A 22,620-nucleotide genomic window follows, 5' to 3' on the forward strand; every position below is an offset into this window, starting at 1 on the left:
ATTGAGGTTTGAGCTCAAGCCTTTCTATCCGTCTTTTGTGTTAATAAGGCAAGACTTGTGTATTTTTTTCGCAGTTGATCACAGAAGAACATAATAGCTGTACAGTACATAATTTATTGGAAAATTCTATAAGTACACAACACAATCATAATTTGCATTACAAAGACACTCACTCATATTTTCTATATACAAATGGTTTCAAAACAGCACTCAGTCTAAAGAACCGAAGTGAAATCTGACTGAGTGTAGACAATAATGTACAAGACAGACATGTTTTGCATTGGTGACTTTTGCAGAGACCTTGCATTTGTGGTCCGTTTAACCGATCCATGTCTTTTAAATTACAAATAGATGCATAAACAAAGACTAGATGTACCTCTAAATGTTGACAGAAATGTATCCTATGTAGTCCACTTCAAGGCACAATTGCAATGTACCCTTTATTTAAAGTCAATGCTAAAACAAACTAAATGAAAAGGAAGCATCGCATTTGTGCTACTAAATGTAGTCTAGTCATTGAAGTTTACAGAGGCTTTGCATCTGTGATTAAATGTGTGCATTTAACCAGTTCACATCTCATTAATGTTTGATCTAGTAAACGGATGCATTCACACAGACTAGGCTAAATTTATCTCTAAACGACAACAGAATATTCATTTTTGCATTAGAAATACCTTTTAAGATGTCCAATTGCAGCGTAGCCTGTATTGGAAGTCAATGCTATACCAGATCAAATGAGAATCTATATGCCTCCATTGGTACATAACAGATCATGTTTTATAGCAATAAAGTACTCAGAACAACAGTTTATCATGGTTAGACTTCTTACAGCGAGAATAAGGTGCCCGGATGCCTGTTAAGATCAGGTCGACTTTATCCTCAATTTAAGGACTCACTCTATGCTGTTCAGCTTGTCATGTGGAACCTGAGTTGCCAGGTTTGTCTGACTGAAGTTTTTCTAGTATTTTCACTAAGTCTTCAGTGTCCACAATGCCTGGACACCATTCGGAAGAATCCCAAGAAGACATGAGTTATGTCTCCTTCATGAAGTCATATGCAATGTATGCAATGGACCCTGGACCACAAAACCAGTCTTTTTTTTTTTAATTGAGATTTATACATCATCTGAAAGCTGAATAAGTAAGGATAGGATAGTATTTGGATTTATTATTTATTAGGATAGTATTCAACCAAGATACAACTATTTGAAAATCTGAGGGTGCAAAAAAAAAAAAAAAAAAAGTAATTAAATTTGTCAAAATAAAGTTCTTAGCACTGCATAATGGCAAGAAAGAAAAATTGATCTTTTTCACCCATACAATGTATTTTTGGGGTATTGCTACAAATATACACCAGCGACTTAAGACTGGTTTTGTGCTCAAGGGTCACATATGATGAATTCATAAGACTCCTAAACAAAGTAAACAATCAATAATTAACAAAAAGAAACACTTTAACATTGCACTTCTTACAATGTTTTTAGCGTTAACGCATTAGACTTGAGTTTTCCTTCACATGATGTTCTAATGGAAAGTGTTGGGATTCGGTCGGATCATCATAGTGACCTTCTTCAAAGAATACGATCCTCCGCGGAACTCGGCCCAGTAAACTCCATCCTGGTAGCGGCTGCGGTAATGGCCACCGCGGTACCACACGCCGTTCAGGTTGGAGTGGGCGCAGGCGTTGTACCACCAACCACCCTTTTGATAGTGGGCACAGTTTCCTGTATGAGAGGAAATGAGGTTTTTGAGTCCGTGAACATGATTCATTACACATTGATTCTATTTGGAGCAATGTAGTGATGTTTTTTGTAGGGCAACACAAAAGTTAACATCACCCTGCACTCTAATAAATTATCTGCTACTCTATCTGCTAACAATTGTCAGTTTATTGGAGTACATTTTACAAGAAAATTATATTTTAGTCCTTCTACTTTAAAATGTTCCTTTTTATTCAGTATTGCTTGCCGTTTCTTTGTGAAATTAACTCTGTTTAATTGTTTCTGCACCACTTTTAGTTTTTGTGTATTGGCGTGTTACTGAGCAGATGCTGTTATAGTTTCATTATTTTCAATCAGTTTTTATTTGAAATTTTAATTTTTCATTGAAAGTTTTAGTATATAAATATATATATATATATATATATATATATATATATATATATATACAGGGTGCGATTTGTGGAAGAACCAGAGAGGGGGTGTTTTTGAAATGTTTTCAAATGCTTTTAATACATCAGAAACTGTATTTAGTGTGATCGCAGTTTAATAAAAGCATTGTAAGCCAAAGTTAGGCCTATTAATTGAAATGATTTAATGTCCACTGTTATTCAAACAACAAATTATATAGAGAAAGAGAGCAAAGAACACAAAAAGCTTTTTGAAACTCCGAATATCAGGTAAACCATTGCGTTGCAAAATGTTTGCAAAAGGGCAGCATTACAAATCATTTGATTCAGATCGGGACGTCAGAGTGGGTTTGTGGGATTCTTTTGTTTATCCCCACTGAGTTTTTTTTTAAATATATTTTTTTAAATTTATTTTATGTCATGTAACCATTTTTAATGTTTTTAATTTAATTTGCAATTTTAATTCAAGCTAACTACACTGTTAAAAAGATTTTGGGACGATAGGAGCCGGAAGTTCAATAATTTCTGGATTTTAGAACCTGCAAATGTTAAAGCCCTTATTGGACAGTAAACCTGTGCAAAGCAGCTGGTTGTGGTGCTCCATCAGTGCTGGTTTGATACCTGTGTACACGTCATGATCTCTGTCCAGGGTGGTGAACTGTTTCCCATTGTGCCAGGTGAGGGAATCCCCAGCGTTGCCATGGTAACGACCCACCCGCAGCCTGTAGAAATCTGCCTCCGGCTCCACCCGGAAACTGGCGTATTCTGCGAACGTCTTCCTGCCTGACCAGTCCTCCAGAGTCACCAGCAGCTTGTAGTTGCCCTGGTTGGTCAGCCAGTAGATGTTCTCCAAACCAAGCCAGTATTCACCATCAATGTTCCCAAATCCTTGCTAAGATAGAAACGACAAAGAAACAGATTGTTGAACAAGCAGTTCCAGCTCAAAATAATAATAATAATAAAAAGTATTTATTAATATATGTAAATATCCTCTAATGCATGATGCCTGCTACAAGGAATGGTCTTTAAAAGCTTTTTTTTAACATTTCAGGTTATGCTGTTGCATCCTTATCTATAATTCTACATCACTTTCCTCTTGTTTTTGTATTTATTTATTAATGACATAAGACGTACTTATATTTACAACATAATTGCTGATAAAAGTAGTAATGCTCTAGTATTTGCTACTATTTTCTGTTGCAATACATAAATGTGTTTAAAATGTAATGTAATACATAATGTATGAAAACTAGCTTATTTATATGTATATGTGTTATATAAATGATTTTATATCCATTTAATTAAGCTATTTTTTTCCTATATTATGTATTATATTATATTGTTTTTGAATTTAAAATATTCTAATAAATATTTTAAGTAAAAAAAAAAAAAAAAAATATATATATATATATATATATATATATATATACATATATATATATATATATACATATATATATATATATATTAAAGCTTAACTATGATAAAATGTATGAAATAGTTTTTATATTTTTATTCAGAACTGGTCGTGTTCATTCTTGTTTTATACACTCTTTGTCAGATCTTGAATCCTCCACCAACATCATACACGTGTTTGTATTTAGCCGTGTTAGCATTAGGAGTCATTATTCATTTAAAACAAGCAGATGTGACCGCCGTATCATGAAACACCTGAGAACATACTGCATGTAACTAGCTGATAGCGGACAGAAATTGCCCATTATGTCACAGACGTGCCAGCTTAACACCTACTTTAGTATATCATGAGGAAACAGGAACAGAGCTTGTGAGTGTGTGTGTGTGGTATAAATGGTTTGCATATATAAAAAAAAAAAAATTGACATTATATAATAAATGATTTCATTCAGTGTCATTTTAGTGCTTTTCAAAATGTTTCCAGAGCAGCCGAGTGGATATAGTTATTAGGACATTCCCTTCACATTGGCTCTTCTGCTCCTGATTTCAGTTCTGGGCACTGATGACATCAACAGTGTTTCTGTCAGACAGAGTTTTTGTGGAAAAGCCTTGGCTCTTGTTTGAAAACCTTGCCCATCTTGCATAACCAAATTCATTTGACGTTTCAAAGTGATGTTTTGGATGATTTCAGAAATTGCAAAAAGCCTCAGTTTGCTGTGAGACTGACTGGTTAAGACATTTCGTCATGGAAGTCTCTCCATGCACGAACGGCAGGGTTTCAGAACAATGTGTGTCTCATTACTTTAAGTAATAAAGCATTCAGCATTTGCATTCAGTTTTATCAGTGCTAAATGATCATGTTTGCGTGACCTCATTATGATAGCATACACTTAGCTCACAAGATGAGACAATTCACAATTTTCGGGTTCACAAGAACAAGACAAGACGATATTTAACGCTATTTTTAAGAAATCACAAATTGCAAAACAATGCAAGTGCATTTTGAAATGATTCAACTAATCATCTTGTTATGAATGTCACTTCAGTTCTACAGTTAGTCGTTCAAAACTGCAGATTAATTTAGTAAAGTGTGTTGCTCAGAATCACACAACAGTTCTAGTGGCTTTGATTGGGAAACTAATAATATTGAGTCTAAAATTAAACACCATATTAACTTCTTGTTTATTGAACTATTATATAAAATAGTTTACATTTTCAGTTGTGCTGATATCTTGAGACTGATATTCACTTCAATAAGAAATATCATCACGTTTTAATATCCCGAGATCCCATGGCTCGAGATCTTGCCGTGCCCTATATATTAACGGGGTTTTGGTCTAATGTCTTACTGGTTGCTGGGTATTGTTGGTGAACATTGTCTGTTTCTTTTGTACTTGTGATGTTTGTCTTTTAGGTTATTTACGTCTGACAGTTGTACCTAGACAAATTCCTATCAACTTGTTGACATGGCAAAACATTTATTGAATCTTGAATCTTAAATCTTGATTACACTGTGTAAGGAATGTTTTGTTTTAGTTTTATTTTTTAAGTAAAAAAAAGGTTATTACATTATGTTTTACAAGAAAAACATTTTTACTTAAATTGTTACTTGCTATTGTGGAATTTACTAGCAATGAGAGAAAATTGTTTGGTTGTCGTTAACACTAAGGGATGTTGTGAGATGATTTTGTGTGGAAATCAACAGTACGTTAGAATTGAATCAACTCTGAACTCAATTGAGCTGGATCATGACACTATCTTCCTTTTGCAAAGCTTCTTTATAGTTGAACTACAGTAAATATGATTTCAAAACGAATTAATTTTTGCAACCTTTGCACTTGAATAAACATTGAACTAAATTGAGCTGAATAATGGCACCTGTTGTCTTTAGTGCTGCTTTACAGCTAAAATTTGTTTCATAATTGAATAACTTTCCAACATTAGCACTGTAATTATCCAGTTTAATCATTTGAAACAATCTGTATCATGTAAAGCATTATATTTATAATTGTGACTTGACTTCGAGATACTGAACCCAGAATGTTTGTTTAAAAACATTATGCAACTTCACATGTTAAAGTTATTTCATCCCCAAAATCTGAAAATAAACTTCTTTCTGACCTTGTACGTCTCCCAGTTTCGGAAGAAGTTGACCGATCCGTCCATGCGTCGCTGTATGACGGTCCAGCCGCCGGGGTCGTGTCTCTGGTCACACCAGACCTGCATCAGTTTGTTGGTGTTTTCTGGCTTCACCAGAAACATGCCGCTGTTGGCGTGTCCTTCCTCTAGAGCCTGTAAACAGTCTTTGAACGGCCCTGTTTTGGAAGACAAACACATGTGATATATAAGTCATGGTTTTCTCTACAGCATCTCTGAATTTAATGTCAAAAATCAAATCAGATGTGGTTCGTAGCTGCTTTAGATTATATATGGACATCGCTAGCCATGGATCCAGCTGTCTTTGTGGACAGCTGATTAGGTTTGCTTTTCTAAGAGAAAGGAATTGTGAAAGAGAGTCACTTATTGATGAGCAATGACTGGCCAGGACCTCCAAGAGCTTGTGTTCTTTTGTCTGGTTCTGTCTCGGTTGAGTTTGATGCATCCCAGCTGTGTTTCAACTATTGGATTTTAGTGTTTATTAGGTGTAATTATTAGGTGTTGTAAAATAGTCATGCAATTTTTGTCCTCACTGACCTCATACTATTATTACCATGCACTTATGCAACCATTGTAGAGGACATGTTGTTTTCTCATCTGGGCTTCCCAGCATCACATTAGAGGCAATTCTGTTTTCATTATGACTGCATGTTCTCCACACCTTTTTGGGCAACCTAAAAACTGGCGTAAGGAGATGGAAAATCATCTAGAAAATGAACACGCTGGCTCTGCTACTGACTGAACCCATCATGCCTTCACCGTCTCTGTAAATGAGTCTGAGTTAGTGAACAAGCTTCAGTCCAACAGGCAAATCACACCTCTGTTCTCAGACTGGATCCTTCATGTTATTGTTCCCATATTGTCTGGCCTCTTTGGAGTGTTTCTGGCAAAGGATACATTGCAGGAGGTCTGATAGAAAGTGAGCTGCACTGAAAATCAAGCAGCTGTGAGAAATTTATTAAACTGGATTAAAGCAATAGTTCATCCAAAAATGAAGATTTGCTGAATGTACTCAACTCAAGATGAGTTTGTTCTTCATCAGATTTGGAGAAATGTTGCGTTACATCACTTGCTCACCAATGGATGCTCTGCAGTGAATGGGTGCCGTCAGAATGACAGTCCAAACAGCTGATAAAAACATCACAAGTAATACTCATAACTCCAGTCCATCAGTTAACTTCTTGTGAAGTGAAAAGCTGCATGTTTTTAAGAAACAAATCCACCATTAAAGTGGTTTTAACTTTAACCTGTTGCTTCTGGTTAAAATATTAGTCCATAATCTATAAGAACATTTCCTCCAGTGAAAAATACATCTCCTGTTGGTCTCTCACATCAAAATCCACCCACATATTTGTTTTGAACTGTTTTAAACAGTGCTTGATCTGTGCAGATTTCTCCCCTGATTTAGACAAGATTACTTTTTCACTGGAGAAAGCAGTATTTTACAGTATGTAGCTGTTTGGACTCTCATTCTGACGGCACCCATTCACTGCAGAGGATGGTGAACAGGTGATGAAATGCTACAGTACATTTCTCCAAGTCTGTTCCCATTAAGGAAACAAATTCATCTTGGATGGACTGAGGGTGAGTAAATTTTCATTATTGAATGAACTATTCCTTTAATGTGTGAGCATGCAATTGTACTTCATCAGTAAAGTTAGGCTGAATTGATATCATACCAAAGTTACCAGATCATCGCAAGACATTCATCCATAGGTCTGCTGCTTTCAGAGAACATCCATTGAAGTTATGTCTCAAATTATCCTTCACCTTTTGTCACGCTTGTTGATTTCCGCCCCAAATGGTAATAGAAAAATACAATGGAATCTCCTCAGATGAATTTGATTCGTCACAGTTTTTGTTCTGATTAGTCTTGGTTCCCTGTTATTGCTGCTTTTGACATTTTATTTCAGTTTAGTGGTTTTCTCGCTGTCTGCTGCTGAATAATCAAGCATTATGAGCTCCAGAGGAAGCTTCACAGTCTGCTCTGAAATCACAGTCATCTCTGTCTGAAAGGACCTTCTGTATTCTGTGCAAGTTTTTAGATGATTGTTCATCCTTTTCTGCTCTATTTTATGTGTAAGGACATCTTTTCAGAGCAAGCTTTAGAACAAAAAATACTATAATAAAACAAGCTTTTATGCGTCACAGTTGAGCATCAGACCAGAACCATCAGAATGATTTACTTGGGAAGTTTTATCATTAACAGATGTTTTAGTATAATATATTGGATAAAAGCATCTGGTAAATGACAACATTTTTACATTTATGCAATTAGCGGATGCTGTTATCCAAAGTGACTAACAAAAAAATAACAACAGTAAATAGTATTGTATATTTTGCATTAAGATTTTATGTTTGCAGGTGTAAACGGCATAAGATACTGCCAACTCATCTGTTGGATGTTGAAACTAAGACTAAATGTGCTGTGCATATGATAAAGTAGCAAGTCAGTATTTTATTGTAAAAACAAAGCACTTAACTTAGCGAGATTTAATGGCATGTTAAAAAAAAAATAAAAATGACAAGATGGATTTACAGATGACTGCCATGGATAAAGTATGGAAGCTTATTTCTGCCATGGGCTGAAAATATAGAAAAGTTAATTGCGAGTTTTTATCTCACATTTCTGACTTTTTCTCGCAATTAAGTTTATATCTCGTAATTCTGATGTAAAAACAAATATATCTAATAATTTTTTGCCACAAAATATAAAATTTTAAATTAAATTGCAACTTTTTATCTCACAATTCGACAAAAAAATCTGCAATTCTGAGTTTATATCTCATAAATTTGACATTTTTTTTCCTCTGAATTCTGAGATTCAGGGTTTTTTTTTCTACCACGGAATAAAAAACAATAAAGGTAAATGCAACTTTTTATCTCACAATTCAGACTTTTTTCCCCTTAATTGCAATAATTCCAGCATCTCAGAATTGAAAGTTCATATCTCAGGGTTCTAGCTTTGAATCTAATAAGTAACAATGACCTTTTTTTTCATCCCATGGCAGAAACAAGCTTCCATAATATACCATGTGAAAGAGATTTCAGAAAAGTGTGAACTGATTCATAATAACTGTACCATCACCCCATTATTCATGTCCCTACACTGCATTTCAATAGTTCACGCTTACATATAATTAGCTGAGGTATGGAATGCGTATTTGGCGTGCTGTCCGGGGAAGGGCTCCGAGCTCGGGAATGGCCCGAACCTAGAGTACCCCCCCTTCCCCGTCTATTTATAAAGTGAACTTGAAGTGAGGAGATGGGGTGGAGGAGGGATGCTGATAAACCGTCAATGGATAGAGGTAAGTCAGTGATATTTATACTATGGGATTGATTACTTGATTATGGTCCACCTGTGTTGGTTAGGCTAAGTATCTGACGCGCTCCTCCCGAATCTTATTAATAAAATTACATTTCAATAGTTCACGCTTACATATAATTAGCTGATATATGGAATGCGTATTTGGCGTGCTGTCCGGGGAAGGGCTCCAAGCTCGGGAATGGCCCAAACCTAGAGTACCCCCCAAAAAGCAAATATACATGAGGACAGCCGCCAGTTTAGAGAATGCCCCCCCAAAAGCATAGAGTACTGGCGGGGGCTGATTTGGTTTCTGAGAAGTCGTCTCATTGGCAGGTTGGAAGGGCCTACGTACTCCGGAGGGAGCGACTTGGGCGTTGGGAGAGTAGGCCCTACCGGCTGCAGCTAGTGAACTACGTGGTTGTTGGCGCCCGGTCGGTAGGGCTCGGGCCGATGCTCAACTGGAGCTTTTTGGCGTTGGAACGGTGAGCCCTACCGGCCGATGAGGAGGAGCAGCGTGGTTGTGATGCCCGACCGGGAGGACCCGAGTTGCCTCGACCGGAATAGGTCACGGTGTCGGCGTACGGGCCCTACTGGCTGATAGCCCCTGCTATTCAGTGGGTGAAGGGCCTAGTGCTGACCGAGAGGGCCCATGAAGCCTCCGACAGGAGATTGAGACTCAGAATGACGGACGTCTGGGTCCTCTCGGTTTGGCAGATAAAAAGCTTTGGGCTGGCCGACAAGGAGGACTCTGGCGACATCTGATGGGAGATCCCGACTCACGGCATTAGATGGATGAGACTCACTTGCGGCCGGCAAGCATAGGCCCGCCCGGGAGAACTCTCGCCAGACGTCTGAAGGGAGCGCACGCATCAGACGGGTAAGCCTCGCCGGACGGGGAGAGTGGAAAGGAAAACCCGACTGGGAGGTCTCTCGCGACATCCGATGGGGCATTAGACTCAGAACATCGAACGGGTAAGCCTCGCCAGACGGGGTTAAAAGATGTGAGGGTAGCTGAGGGTAGCTGAGTTATTATTATTTATTTATTTATTTTATTTATTTATTTATTATTTTTTTATTTTTTTATTTATTTATTTTATTTATTTATTTTTTGCAGGATTTGGCGGGAGGACGAGACTCGTAGCGTCGGACGGTTAAGCCTCGCCTACCGTCAAATGGAAATGGAAGTTGCGTGGCCGAGAGACTGTTACCGACGTCCGAAGGGAGCACACGCATCGAACGGGTAAGCCTCGCCAACCGTAGAGTGGAAACGTAAAGCAAGTCTGTCCAGGAGGCTCTCGCCAGCGTCTGAAGGGAGCACGCGCATCGAACGGGTAAGCCTCGCTGACCATAGAAAAGGAAAAGGTAAGGTTGTCTAACCGGGAGGCTCTCGCCGGCGTCCGAAGGGAGCACACGCATCGAACGGGTAAGCCTCTCCGGGTGTGTGACAGAAAAGGTAACGATAGGTGGCCAGGAGGCTTTTGCCAGCATCCAACGGGGACTTCCTGTTCCCCAAAACTACTGGGTGAGCCTCGTAGGCCGCAGGATGGAAAAGGTAAGTTTGTGTGGCCGTTAGGCTGTCATCAGCATCTTATGGGAGTTTGCTACTCACGGCAAGAGACGGGTTAGCCTTGGCGACCGTAGGAATGAGGGAGGGTTTATTTGTGTGTTTGGTGCCTGCGGCATCGAACGGCTTGCCTGTAGGTTTTGTAACCTAGACCACGTGGAATGGTCGTGGTTTGCTGGCCAGGAGGCTCTCGCCAGCGTCCGATGGGAGCACTCTCATCGAACGGGTGAGCCTCGCTGGCCAAGGATGGAAAAGGTCAGGTTGTCTAGCCAGGAGGCTCTGACCGACGTCCGATAGGAGCATAGCTCCAGGAATCGAACGGGTAAACCTCTCTGGCTGAAGGACGGAAAAGGTTGTCCGGCCAGGAGGCTCTTACCTTCGGCCGACAGGAGCTTAGCTCCCGGAATCGAACGGTTAAGCCTCGCTGGCCAAAGGACGGAAAAGGTAAGGTTGTCTAGCCGGGAAGCTCTCACCTACATTCAATGGGAGCCCTGACTCCGTGCATTGGATGGGTAAACCTCTCCGTACGTAAGACAGAATGGCAAAACAGGTAGCCAGGGGCTTTTACCTACGTCCGAAGGGAGTGTGAGCTTCAGGCAACGGACGGGTAAGCCTTGTTGGCCGCAGAATGGAAAAGGTGAGGTTGTCTGGCCGGGAGGCTCTCGTCGGCATCCGATGGGAGCTCGAGCTCCTGTCATCGAAAAGAGAAGCCTCGCTGGTCATAGGATCGAAAAGGTAAGGTTGTCTGGCCGGCAGTCTGCGGCTGGCATTGGCGGTATTGATTACAAATGATAGAATTTTTTTTTTTTTTTTTTTTTTTGCGCGATGTACTCGTTGGTATTCAATAAGAATGTGTCGCTGGCTGGTATATATAATAATTTTTTTTTTTTTTTACATGTGGCCGATGAGGGTTTGGTGGGCTTTCTTTATGTGGAACTGGTTTGTTCTGATGTAACTTTGGTATGCTTCTGAGGACCATCTACCGAGAGTTTGGATTTGCTGTTTAGAGAGGCCTTTTTGTGCTGCTGAAGTTGCTGCCCCAATGCGAAAGGAATGGGTGGAGAAGTTGTTTGCTGGGATGCCTGATAATTGCAGGACGCATTTAAGGTGTTTCTGGAACCAGAAACGAGTGACTGGCTTTTTAGACTCGTCGATGAATAGAGGTTCGTGCGGGGACTTTGCCTGGGAATTCCTACGGTGTAAAAATGCGAGGATGGATTGGTAAGGCTGGATTGGGGAGGGGAGATTGAAAATGTATATGAAATGGCCTTTGTTGGCTTGGTCTGTTTTGCTTTGTTTGATTAAATAAGCGATTGTTTCGTCATCTAGGATGGTTAGGTCAGATACGGTGGGGTTGATTTTTGGATTGAATTTAGAAGAGATCGTAAGCTCCGAGCACCTAAGAAAACAGAAAAAAGCTAGGATGAACATGGCGTCGAGCGTGTGGGCGATGCTGAGGGGTTGGTAATTTGTGCGGAGGGTGTGGATACATTTTGTGAGGATATCTAGCGTTATGGGTTTCCTGGTGTCTGGATGGGTGGGCTGGGATCGCTGGATCCCTTTAATTAGGAGGGAGGTTTGTGAATTATTTATTTCGGCTGAGGGAGCGCCGGTCATCAGTTTGTGAAAGAACTGGACTCCACTCAGGTAGCTTTTAATGGATCCGACTTGAAGACCCTTGGCGCAGTTGAGGAACGAGATGAAAGAGGTTATGGAGAGTAAAAATCAGGGAAAGGGATGTTATGAGTGAGGTGAAATGATTTAAAGCATCTCCACGCGGTCACGTATGACTGGAGGGTTCTGGGAGAGACTGCTTGGAGAATAGAGTCGAGCGATGCTTCGAGGAGTGGTTTTAGAGGGTGGGTTACGGGAATATTAATTCTGAATAGTGAGGAACCGGAGTGGGGAATTGGTCCGCCTCTGGAGCCAGCATCCTGAATTTCTGCTAATATCTGTGCTCGGATGCTGTGAGTCACTTGGGGAGGTTCGAGGGCGACAGCGTTTGATGGGACGGGCATCGGTGTAGCAGAGAAGAGTGGATGGGGGGATTTCGCTTGGAGGAGGGTAGTGGCGACAGCTGGGGGCGGGGCTGTGTTTGATAGCGATGGTGGCCAAGCGCTTGCTTGAGCCGCGGGCCCGGAGTTGAAAGACGAGGGTTGCGGGGCTGTGTTGGGCGGCCAGCATGGCCAGGCGTTTGCTTGGGCCGCGGGCCCGAAGCTGGGATGGGTGAGAGTCGGGGCTGTGTTAGGCGGCCAGATCGGCCAAACGTTAGCGTGAGCGGCGGGCTCGGAGCTCAAAGGAGCGGGAGGCGGGGCATTATGAGACAGCCAGTTCGACCAAGCGCTAGCTTGAGCCTCGGGCCCGAAGCTGGAAGAAGCGAGAGGCGGCGCTGTATATGGCAAACTGTTCGGCCAAGCGCTTGCCTGGGCTGCGGGAATGGTATTAAAAGTTCCGTACGATGGGGCTGAGATGGGTGGCCGCGGTTCTCGCCGGAGGCGGCGAAGGTAGGCCTAGGCGTCTTGGTAGGCGAGTGGCTGCTCGCGTCGTACCGCGCCCGCGGGTTGGAGCCTGGGGCTCGATTTGGTTGCCGCGCCGGGAAGGGGTGGCCTTGGAGCCGACTGGCTGCGGTGATGGGGCTAGAGAAAAGCTGGATGAGTCTTCGGACAAGGAATCTCGGTTTTGGGACATGGTGCTACGCGTGCGGACCAAAATGCTGATAAACCGTCAATGGATAGAGGTAAGTCAGCGATATTTATACTATGGGATTGATTACTTGATTATGGTCCACCTGTGTTGGTTAGGCTAAGTATCTGACGCGCTCCTCCCGAATCTTATTAATAAAATTACATTTAATTTAAACAGCCACATTTGAGCATCTGAGGCAAACAATTCTCAATTACCACAAAGAAATTCCCATATAGCATAATATTAAACAACACTTAAATAGACCCCTTCCATCAAACCAAAGATTTCTCTGCAAAAGTCTCTGGAATCCCCCATTTAAGGACTTTAAATCCCCCATTGGTTAATTCCTTGGAGGGTTTTCTTCCCAAGAATAATGTGCACTCTTAGTTCAGAAAATGTGTTGTCAAATGATTGTGTTGTAATGGGACGGAGACCAAGCTCTGAGTGATCAGCGGCAGGGAAATCCACGTGTTGCTTGTGTCGCTGAACTTTTAGGCTGTTTTCTTTGGAAGCACTGATGTAACCAAACCACTTAGGCGTAGCCTTACATATTTATCATACTCAGTGTGCAAAATACAATTAACCTTGTAAACCTGCTGAAACAGTGCAAGAAAAGGAAGATGGCTGGCTATGTAATGTTTAGATGTTTCTCATTACTCACCCCGATCCTGTTGTGTATGGCCCTACATAATGCTTTGCAGAGACTTGCGCTGTGGAGAGTTACGTCATGATTTTATAAGGAAATGTTTTCTTCAATGTTTTCAGTAATGTAGGCAGCGCTTAATGTTTCTTTACTTAACTCTATTCATAACATACAGTATCCTGCCAATGTTTGGAAAAGGAAAAGGTTGCAAAGAGGAGTTTTGGACCTTTTGAGCATAAATCCTTGTCAGTTCATCACAAATTGTGTATGACAGTCAGATTACTGATTGATTGGCAATTAATTTAGCACACAACAGACTAATTAAAACAAGATTCGGTCTCTGTTGAAAATAACCCACTTAAACCAGCACTTATATGGTTTGTTTGTCTGAATTAAGATGGTTTTAGCTGGTTTAGCTTAGCAGCCACCTTATAGGAGACCAGGTGAGTAGGAGACGAGTAGACAAATTGTTGAATAAAGTCATTATTTTCATTTATATCATTATTATATCATTAGTTTACAAAAAGTATACTTGTTGCTTCATAACATTACGGTTGAACCACTCATGGCATACTTTTCTGGACCTTGACAGTGTAACTTTTTCATACAAAATATCTTAGATTATGTTCCGAAGACGAACTTGGAACGACATGGGGGTAATTGATTATGACAAAAGGGTTTAGAGCTGAAACAACTAATCAATTTAATCGATTAAAAACGATTATTAAAATAGTTGTCAACTAATTTAGTCATCGATTCGTTGCTAAATAACTTATTTGCCGTAAGCGGCTCATTTCGTGCATATTTCAAATCTGCGGTGACCAAAGTGTGGCAGTAATTAGCCACCGCAGGTTTTATTCAGCCAGTACAGCAGGAGAAGTAGCGAATAGCCAATAGCTGGCCTCGTTTTATGTCACATGCTTCCCGAACAGCTCTCTGCAGCATTCAGCGAGATGGTGGAGGCAGACGGCAGTGGAGTAAGCTCGAGAAAAAAAAGAAAAAAGCGGAAGATAAAACTAATCGAACGAAGTCATCCAAAGTGTGGGGGTACTTTACTTTGAGCCTTCCAAAAAAAAGAGTAACCTGTAAACTTTGCACTACTGAACTGACTTTTATATGTTCAGATTCTCCAGTACAATGTTGTTTGCAAATGTTTAATGTTTAGTCGTAAAAGCTGATAACATTGCTTTTTAACAGTTTACATTTAAAGCTTTACAAACATGTTCTGTGATCAGTTTGTCGTTTACCAGTTCATAATTCAGTCTTGCAGCCTAATTATGACTGACTGAAAGAGAGGTAAATGTTTAAATGTATTTGAAATGCACTTTTTTTCCTAAGTATTCACTGCTCTTTTTCACACAGCAAGTTTTTTGTGTGTCCAATTTTTTTCATATTTTTTCAATACTTTTTTTCTGATGGATTTTACTTTAAAATGTGAGTTCCATTCAGGTTTCATGCCATTGGCACTTTATTTGAATGATTGTTTACAATTTCACAGCATGAGCTATGAAGCTTTTTCCCAGGTATAAGTTGTGTGTTTACAGAAAAAAAGAAAAAAAAATCCAATGTACTGCAATTTTATTCTGTTTTATTCTTATTCTTAGTAAAAATATGTTCTGAAAGATTCCTTAAGCTTTGTTGGGGATGTTAAACTACTTTAGGAAATTTAAACTACCTTGTGAAATTTGCTAGAGTATGGGTCAGTGTTTTGATTGCAGAAGAGTTCGACAAAGGATTACTAACACATAATAAAACACAACTCCAGGTATGTTTTTGATGAGGATATGACAATGCAAAATGGTTAAAAAGTCTGTTGAATGATAAAGACCCTTTATTAATAAGTTACTTGGAGAAAAAATGGGCAAAACTAAAATATAAGTACATAAACCGATTAATCGTAAAAATAATCGACAGATTAATCGATTATCAAAACAATCGTTAGTTGCAGCTAGTTATTTTAATATCTCTGATGTTTCAAAGACTATCCAAAGTCATATGGGTGTGGAACAACATGAGGCTGAGTAAATCATGACAGGTAATGACGTTGAAGAGACTCACCTGAAGGTTTATCTGTTGAGGAGCTGTGCGTTTCAGGGGGCACCGTTGGTAAAGTCGGTGGCATTGCTTTGATGTTTTGGTCGCTCTGGATTTCATTGGTGAGCTGGTTGTTGTGGCGGGTGTAGGTCGGTGGGTGGAAAGGCCTGGCGGGGGAATGTGGGACCGGAGGTGGAGGTGGTTGGCGATGTTGTGGTGGCTGCGGGAGGATTGAAGGTGGCTGGTAAGGTCGAGTTTGTCGTACAACACCAGCTGCTCCTCCACCAACACCAACACCAAAACCTCCACCAACAAAGCCTCCTCTCCTGCATTGCTCTTCTAGCTGTACTATAAGCGTGCTTTGATTGCTCGCAAGCGATGCAAGGTGCTGGTATTTGTGTTCTAGATCCCGGTAACGTGTGGTTAACTGCTGCATCTCTGACGTGTGATTCAGCACACGGTTCTCCAGCTGAGAAACCTCGAGTGCATTGTCTCTCTTGCGGATGATCTCATGCAGCAGCTGCATGTAGAGCTGCGTGACCCGGGCGTTCATGTTGCGTGACTCCTTGCGAAGCAGCTTGACCTCGGTGACCACGCCGCCATCCACCTCCACCAGCTGCTGCAGCGTCTCGATCTGCCGCCGCTGCTTGTGCAGCTCTCCGTTCAGCAGCTCCAGCTCCTGTTTGTTCATGCGGTTCTCCAGCAGGGCTTCTGGCTCTTTAGAGTTCACGCAGATGGCGCCTGTGGTTTTGCGCTGAGGCACGATGAAGGTGTAGGAGCATTTGTCAGGGTCCGAGGCACTTGCAGGGTCGGCGGAGCGTTTTGGACGACTGGCGTACATGAACTCACTTTCGAGTATGTCGTCTCTGCTTTCCTCGGCGAACCCAAGCGAAGAGGAGTCGGGTCTGGACAGGGTGATGGTCAGCAGGGCCAGAAAAAAACGCTTCAAAGTGAGGTCGGTCATGGCTGTCTGAGATGCGTCTTTGTTCTGGAACATGAACAGATAAGAGATTTTTTACTCAGTAGGAATATTAATTTGTATCCCCATAAAAAAAAAAAACATATCAATTTATAACTTTTCTATAATTCTATCTAATTAGTCTAATTCTTTCTCACCAAGAATGCATTTATTTTATCTTAATTTTTTTTTTTTTTTTACATTTGAAAAAGTATTACGTTTTAAAACAATTGCTTTCTTTTGTAATATATTTTAAAATGTAATTTATTCCTGTGATCAAAGCTGAATTTTCAGCATCATTACTCCAGTCTTCAGTGTCACATGATCTTCAGAAATCATTGTTATATGCTGAGTTGCTGCTCAAGAAACATTTCTAATTATAAATGTTGAAAGCAGTTGTACTGCTTAGTATTTTTGGAGTAAACTGACAAATTTTTCCATAATTATTTGATTAAATACAAAAAAAAACATAATTTATCATGTTCATGTTTTGCAACATTTTAGATGCCGTTTTTGATCATTATTATTATTTGAATTCATCTTTGCTTATAAGAGGCATAGATTTCTGTAAATAAAAATAAAAAAATCTTACTGAACCCATATTTTTGGACAGTAGTCTAAAAAACCAACATTTTCTTTATGCATTCAATGCGATTTTAGGATCAACTGGGCTTGCCTTAAAGCAATCTTAAAGCATTCGCCTGATTCAGAAGCAATGCAGCAGGCAGATGCATGTGTTCATACTGTAGAACGATAATTAAAAAGCAAAAAGCAAAACTGATGTAATGCAAGTTTCCATTCTGTTTGAATGACCCTAAGAGCTCCTCGTCACTTGAGCCCCTTTGTTAAATGAAATGTAAAGCCATTAGCTAATGAAACATGTATTGTGTTCTTTGGTTATTTTCCAAAGAACCAGTCTGTTTTGCCCTGTTAAAGCATTTGTAAGTGAATTACTCTGAAACATTAGAATTAGCCATCTTTTGGACTGCGCCTTGCAGGAATTGATGCTAAATCCCTTCCGATTCCAGTCTGTCTTAAACCACTAGGCCACACACTGGTTTTGCTGTATACACAAGTTTGGCCACACAAGTTTTGCTATCTACGTAAATGTTTCGGAATGTTTTAGTTTATATCTGTTTATTGTGTCATCGATTAACGGATAAGCAGAGAGAATTACATATGGTAGATAGCGTGACCCAAAAGCCCAAGACTCACTGGTTTGAATCAGTCTGATGAATGTTTTGCTAAATGAATCAGTGAATGCAGTGACCAAATCTACATCTTATGAACTTTTACGGTCTCATCTGAACTTTATTGTTATAAAATCAAAATTTTGTGTACTTAAGATTGTTGAAAATCTTGAATTGATCAGATCAGATTACACCGGTGGTGAAAATTTAAATTAACAACAAATATATGATATCTTTTGTTGTGGCGCTGGAGACCAAATGTTATTTTCTTAACTTATCTGAAAATGCAGTTCAGCCACAAGCACCTTACAGGAGAAGCTACTTTTAGTTGCTAAATATCACTCACCTTTTCTAAGAGCTGCAAACCCTTATGATGCACAAAACACAAAATATCTGGCATTAAAGGTCAAATTTGAGGAGTTTTGAAGAGTCTTTATGAAGTCTCACGACACAGAGTCTGAACACCAGATCAAATCCTAAGGCTTTACAAAGCATTCATAAAAAGTTTTTGCGACATAAGTGCATGTTGATGTATGATTCATGTCAGATTTTGTTTTAATCTCTCCAGTCAGGAATGCACTAATTCACAGATGGGAAAATCGATCACACGATGTTGTGTGCACAGAGCATCTCCCATAACAACAGACTCAGCGGTCATGGTTTTTATTGTGTTCATTAGTAAGGAGGAGCTCCTTTGCACTCATTTCAGGGATTGTTTCAGAAGTACACACTGAACAGAGAGCTTTAAGACAATAGTAGTGTCGTTGGGACAGTAGTTTAACTACTTCTATCTAATGCTGAACTCCTGTTTTCTCATTTAGTTATTTTTAATGTCTGAATCATGTGTCTTGTGGTTTGGACTGAATGTACAAACAAACATTTCATAGCATTGAGTCATCAGAGGAAAATGTATTCCAATCAAGGAGAATATAAACAAGATTGCACAAGACCCTCAGCAAGGATCCATAACCTCATGCTACAAACGTGCATGATGAATCATATATTCTTTAAAAATTACATAACTGTGTTAAACCTTTATTAGAGAGGTTTTTGTTGTGCATTTGTTTTGGCATTGATTTAGGAAACATGCTCACTGTTTGTTTGGTATTAGGATTTTTCCAACCCTGTATTGCATCTCTGCAATGGTTGTTGTTTTTGTTGTTGTTGTTTTATAAACATTTAAATTAAAATTAAATTAAATTTATGCATTTAGCAGACGCTTTTATCCAAGGCGACTTACAGTGCATTCAGGCTATCAATTTTTACCTATCATGTGTTCCCGGGGAATCGAACCCCCAACATATAATGCATCATAATGCAATGCTCTACCAATTGAGCTACAGGAACATAAACATTTAACACATTAAGTGTAAAAATATCCCTTTGCATTATATTTAAACCTTCAAATCATGTCAGAATTACCATATTCCAACTAGAAAAAATATCTATCAAAGTGACCGAGACATCAACTTTCTAATGCTTATTTTTATTATATCCTTGCACTTGTGTTGTGCTTTTTTTCTTCAGTTTTGTGATATAGACACAGCGTTTTGGTGACATAAAGCAGCAAACAGATCTGTTTTGCTGTAACGAGCGGTGCCAGAATCACTTCCATAGAGTCATGCATGTGAATGCTGCATTACGTCATTGGATTTCAAATCTGATTTGAATTTGAACTCGAGTGTGATGATGTCATAGCTCGAGCTGCTGATGTCATCTGGGTCTCAGCTTTGCATTCCTCTGGCTTTCTTGGGTCGTTTTCAGTATGCATTAACTGTAACTTTCTTTTTCTGACCTGCGAGTGCTAGTATTCACTCAGGAGATGCAAATGTAGTCTTTAAGACGGAGAGCATATCTTTTGGGCACAAATCCAGCTCAAGGAATTCCTGTGATGATGTAGGATACATTTGTTAGGAATTACTCTTTTATTTTTATTTCAGTTTGAAGAATCTTCTTAAACTGAAGAATTTTTTCCTCTATAAAATGGCTTTTATGGAAAAGAAAGGTCCTCCTATACAGATTGAAGGGTCTAGGTGGAACCATCAGTGCCAATGAAGAACCTTTATTTTTAAGGGTGAATGACAAACAAGTACCAAAGAAAATTCAGTATTAAATAATTTGCATTCATTGTTCTGTGAGAAGAACTTTCCCTATAGAATGCAGCAAGTGCTAAGCATGTTTCTGTCTGATTTTATGTGTGATTATCTCATAAGTGAATGTCATAAGCTCTTGTCGAAACTAAATATTCTGTCCTGAGCTCAAGTCCTCGAAACTTGAATGCATGATGTAAAGTTCAAGCAGTCATTGTTTCTGTGAAAACTGCGATTGCATCTGCATGCTACCATTACAACATCACCATGCTGAATATTTCTCATTTATGCTTTTATTTGTACCAGGTATACCATTTTGATGAGAGTTTTTTGCACCTTTCTGCATTTATATATTCACATTTATGCATTTGACAAATGCTTCTATCGAAAGCGACTTACCTTGCATTCAAGGGCATACATTTCATCAGTTCATGCATTCCCTGGAAATCTGACCCATGACTTGGCTTATAGTGTACAGTTTTTTCTAAAAGTCTCTTAAGTAAATCAAATTTTGTTGTTGTTATCTTTAGTTCCAAAATGTTTAATAAAAATTTCCAAATTAAATTGCTTGTGATTTGAGCAACTACATTTAATTGTTCTTTAAAAGTCATGGGTTTTCCCTGCTACGGAAAACCTGGAATCAGGCTTCTTTTATTTCATTTATTCCAGGTCTGACAAATAAATTGAAGTTAACAAAATATCATGCAAAATCATGCACATTTCTACAAAGCTATTCTGCAAATCCTGGAAATATATGCGTTTTGAAATCTTTTCATTGCATGATTTATCTGCCAGTCTAATTGTTTGTAACAGGTTTCTGTAAGTATAAAGGTGAAAGCCAGAGAACATGATTCATCTGAATACATCACATTTGTAATCAAACAGCTCTTACCAGGATGGTTTGCTGATGTTCCCGGCTCTTTCTCTCTTTTTCTTTGCTTTATCCTTACAATCTCTCACCAGGAAGGTTGGATGGTGTTGGCCCTGAAGTGAAAGTCATCACAGATCCACCCGTCCTTTCTGTCCCTCTTTCTTCTTGTCCGTCCCCCGGCGTGTGTCCTGTCATAGGATGATGGGTGACAGTCTCATTTTGTGTCCTGTTGCAAATTGTTCTTTAAGTGCGGTTTAATTTCTGTCCGCGGTCAGCATGTGTCTGCATGTTCTCCTGGAGTCTCTGCCCAAAGGATCCTCCGGCTGCTCTCTGTTAACTGTTCACTTTGAGTGACACATTGATTTAGAGAGAGATGTCCTTAACATCCACCTATCACCACTGAACACAGGGAACACTCTGCTGTGTCTCTCTCCCTCTCCCTCTCTAGTTTGGTGTTGTTTTGTTTGGCTCCGCCCCTTTCCCCTCCCCCTTGCACAGACATAATGGTTATCACAATTGATACACTCTTAAAAATCAATCGATTTGCATCGATGGTTCCGTAAAGAACCTTTAACACCCATGGATCTTTTTTCCAATGGACAAAGGTTCTTTACAGTGGTAAAAAAAAATATTCTTTAGATTATTAAAAATGTTCTTTTAAGATCTATTCACTGAAAGGATCTCTTTTGGAACCAAAATTGCTGTAGGGGGTTTAGCCTTTATCTTTGGTAAAAGTAAACCGTAAAAATGCCTCTTTTCATCTATTCATACATGATTCCATCTGCATGAGTCTGTAAAGAGGCACCTTTAAAACATAAATCAAATTTTTAGTGGTGTCTGTTAAGGCGTGTTGTTTGTACTTACTCAAACTTAGATGCACTGTACAAAACAAATATTGTGAAACATGTGTAAAGCACACATATTTGTGACAGCAGTGGATAATGTTTTGGTTGGTTTTTCCTCATTGTGTTCTCACCAAACTCTTAAAACATGTTGTGAAAAGTCACATGAGAGAGATGCAGTGCTTCCATGTCATGTTGATTGACTGATGGAAAGAGAACCTACTATTTTTCGATCTGAATGGGTCAAACTGGAGGAAAAGAAAAATTACAAACTGGCTGATAACTTGGTCACAATCTAAAAAATGCTGGGTTAAAAACAACCATTTTAGGGTTATTTGGCAACCCAGCACTAGTTAAATGTTGGACAGAGTACATGCTGGGTAATTTTGACCAAGCTGGTTTGGTTAAAGATGCACTAAGCGATTTTTAAAAAACGCTTTTGACCACAGTCGGACCGAGTCCCAGAACAAACTCGCAGCCAATCAGCAGTAAGGGGCGTTTCTAGTAATGATAGGGAGAAGAGAGCACTGGATATTTGCCAATCGACTATAGATAGCGAGAGATCGCAGATAAAAAAAAAAAAATGTAAAAGGTTATGATCAGGCAACAGGGGGACCATGTAAATATCAGAGCAGCTTCCAGTGGTGAAGAAACTCAAGTAGCGGAAGGGAATTGGACGCTGAGGTTGCTTTACATTGATTTAGCTTTTTTCACACAACTTTTCAGTGTTAGCTTT

General features: G+C 39.6%; 2 protein-coding genes across 6 annotated transcripts in view; one reads left to right on the plus strand and one right to left on the minus strand.

The window, feature by feature from the left end:
- The window catches only part of LOC132140060 (ras-specific guanine nucleotide-releasing factor RalGPS1-like), a 124,583-nt gene that overhangs the window by 57,655 nt on the left and 44,308 nt on the right, over window positions 1-22,620 (plus strand). The gene's annotated exons all lie outside the window — the stretch shown is intronic.
- On the minus strand, window positions 95-21,469 carry LOC132140062 (angiopoietin-related protein 2-like). Of its 2 annotated transcripts, XM_059548852.1 has the most exons (6): window positions 21,064-21,469; window positions 19,877-19,967; window positions 15,958-16,921; window positions 5,665-5,858; window positions 2,749-3,019; window positions 95-1,723 (listed from the first exon to the last, which is right to left on the minus strand). In XM_059548852.1, the coding sequence occupies exons 3-6, from the start codon at window positions 16,895-16,897 to the stop codon at window positions 1,524-1,526; spliced, it is 1,605 nt and encodes a 534-aa protein (XP_059404835.1). In that variant the 5' UTR covers window positions 16,898-16,921; window positions 19,877-19,967; window positions 21,064-21,469; the 3' UTR covers window positions 95-1,523. The 2 variants fall into 2 exon arrangements, with proteins under 2 accessions (XP_059404835.1, XP_059404834.1); XM_059548851.1 differs by lacking the exon at window positions 19,877-19,967.

Source organism: Carassius carassius, chromosome 4 (assembly GCF_963082965.1).
Source record: "Carassius carassius chromosome 4, fCarCar2.1, whole genome shotgun sequence".
NCBI classification, from domain to species: domain Eukaryota; kingdom Metazoa; phylum Chordata; class Actinopteri; order Cypriniformes; family Cyprinidae; genus Carassius; species Carassius carassius.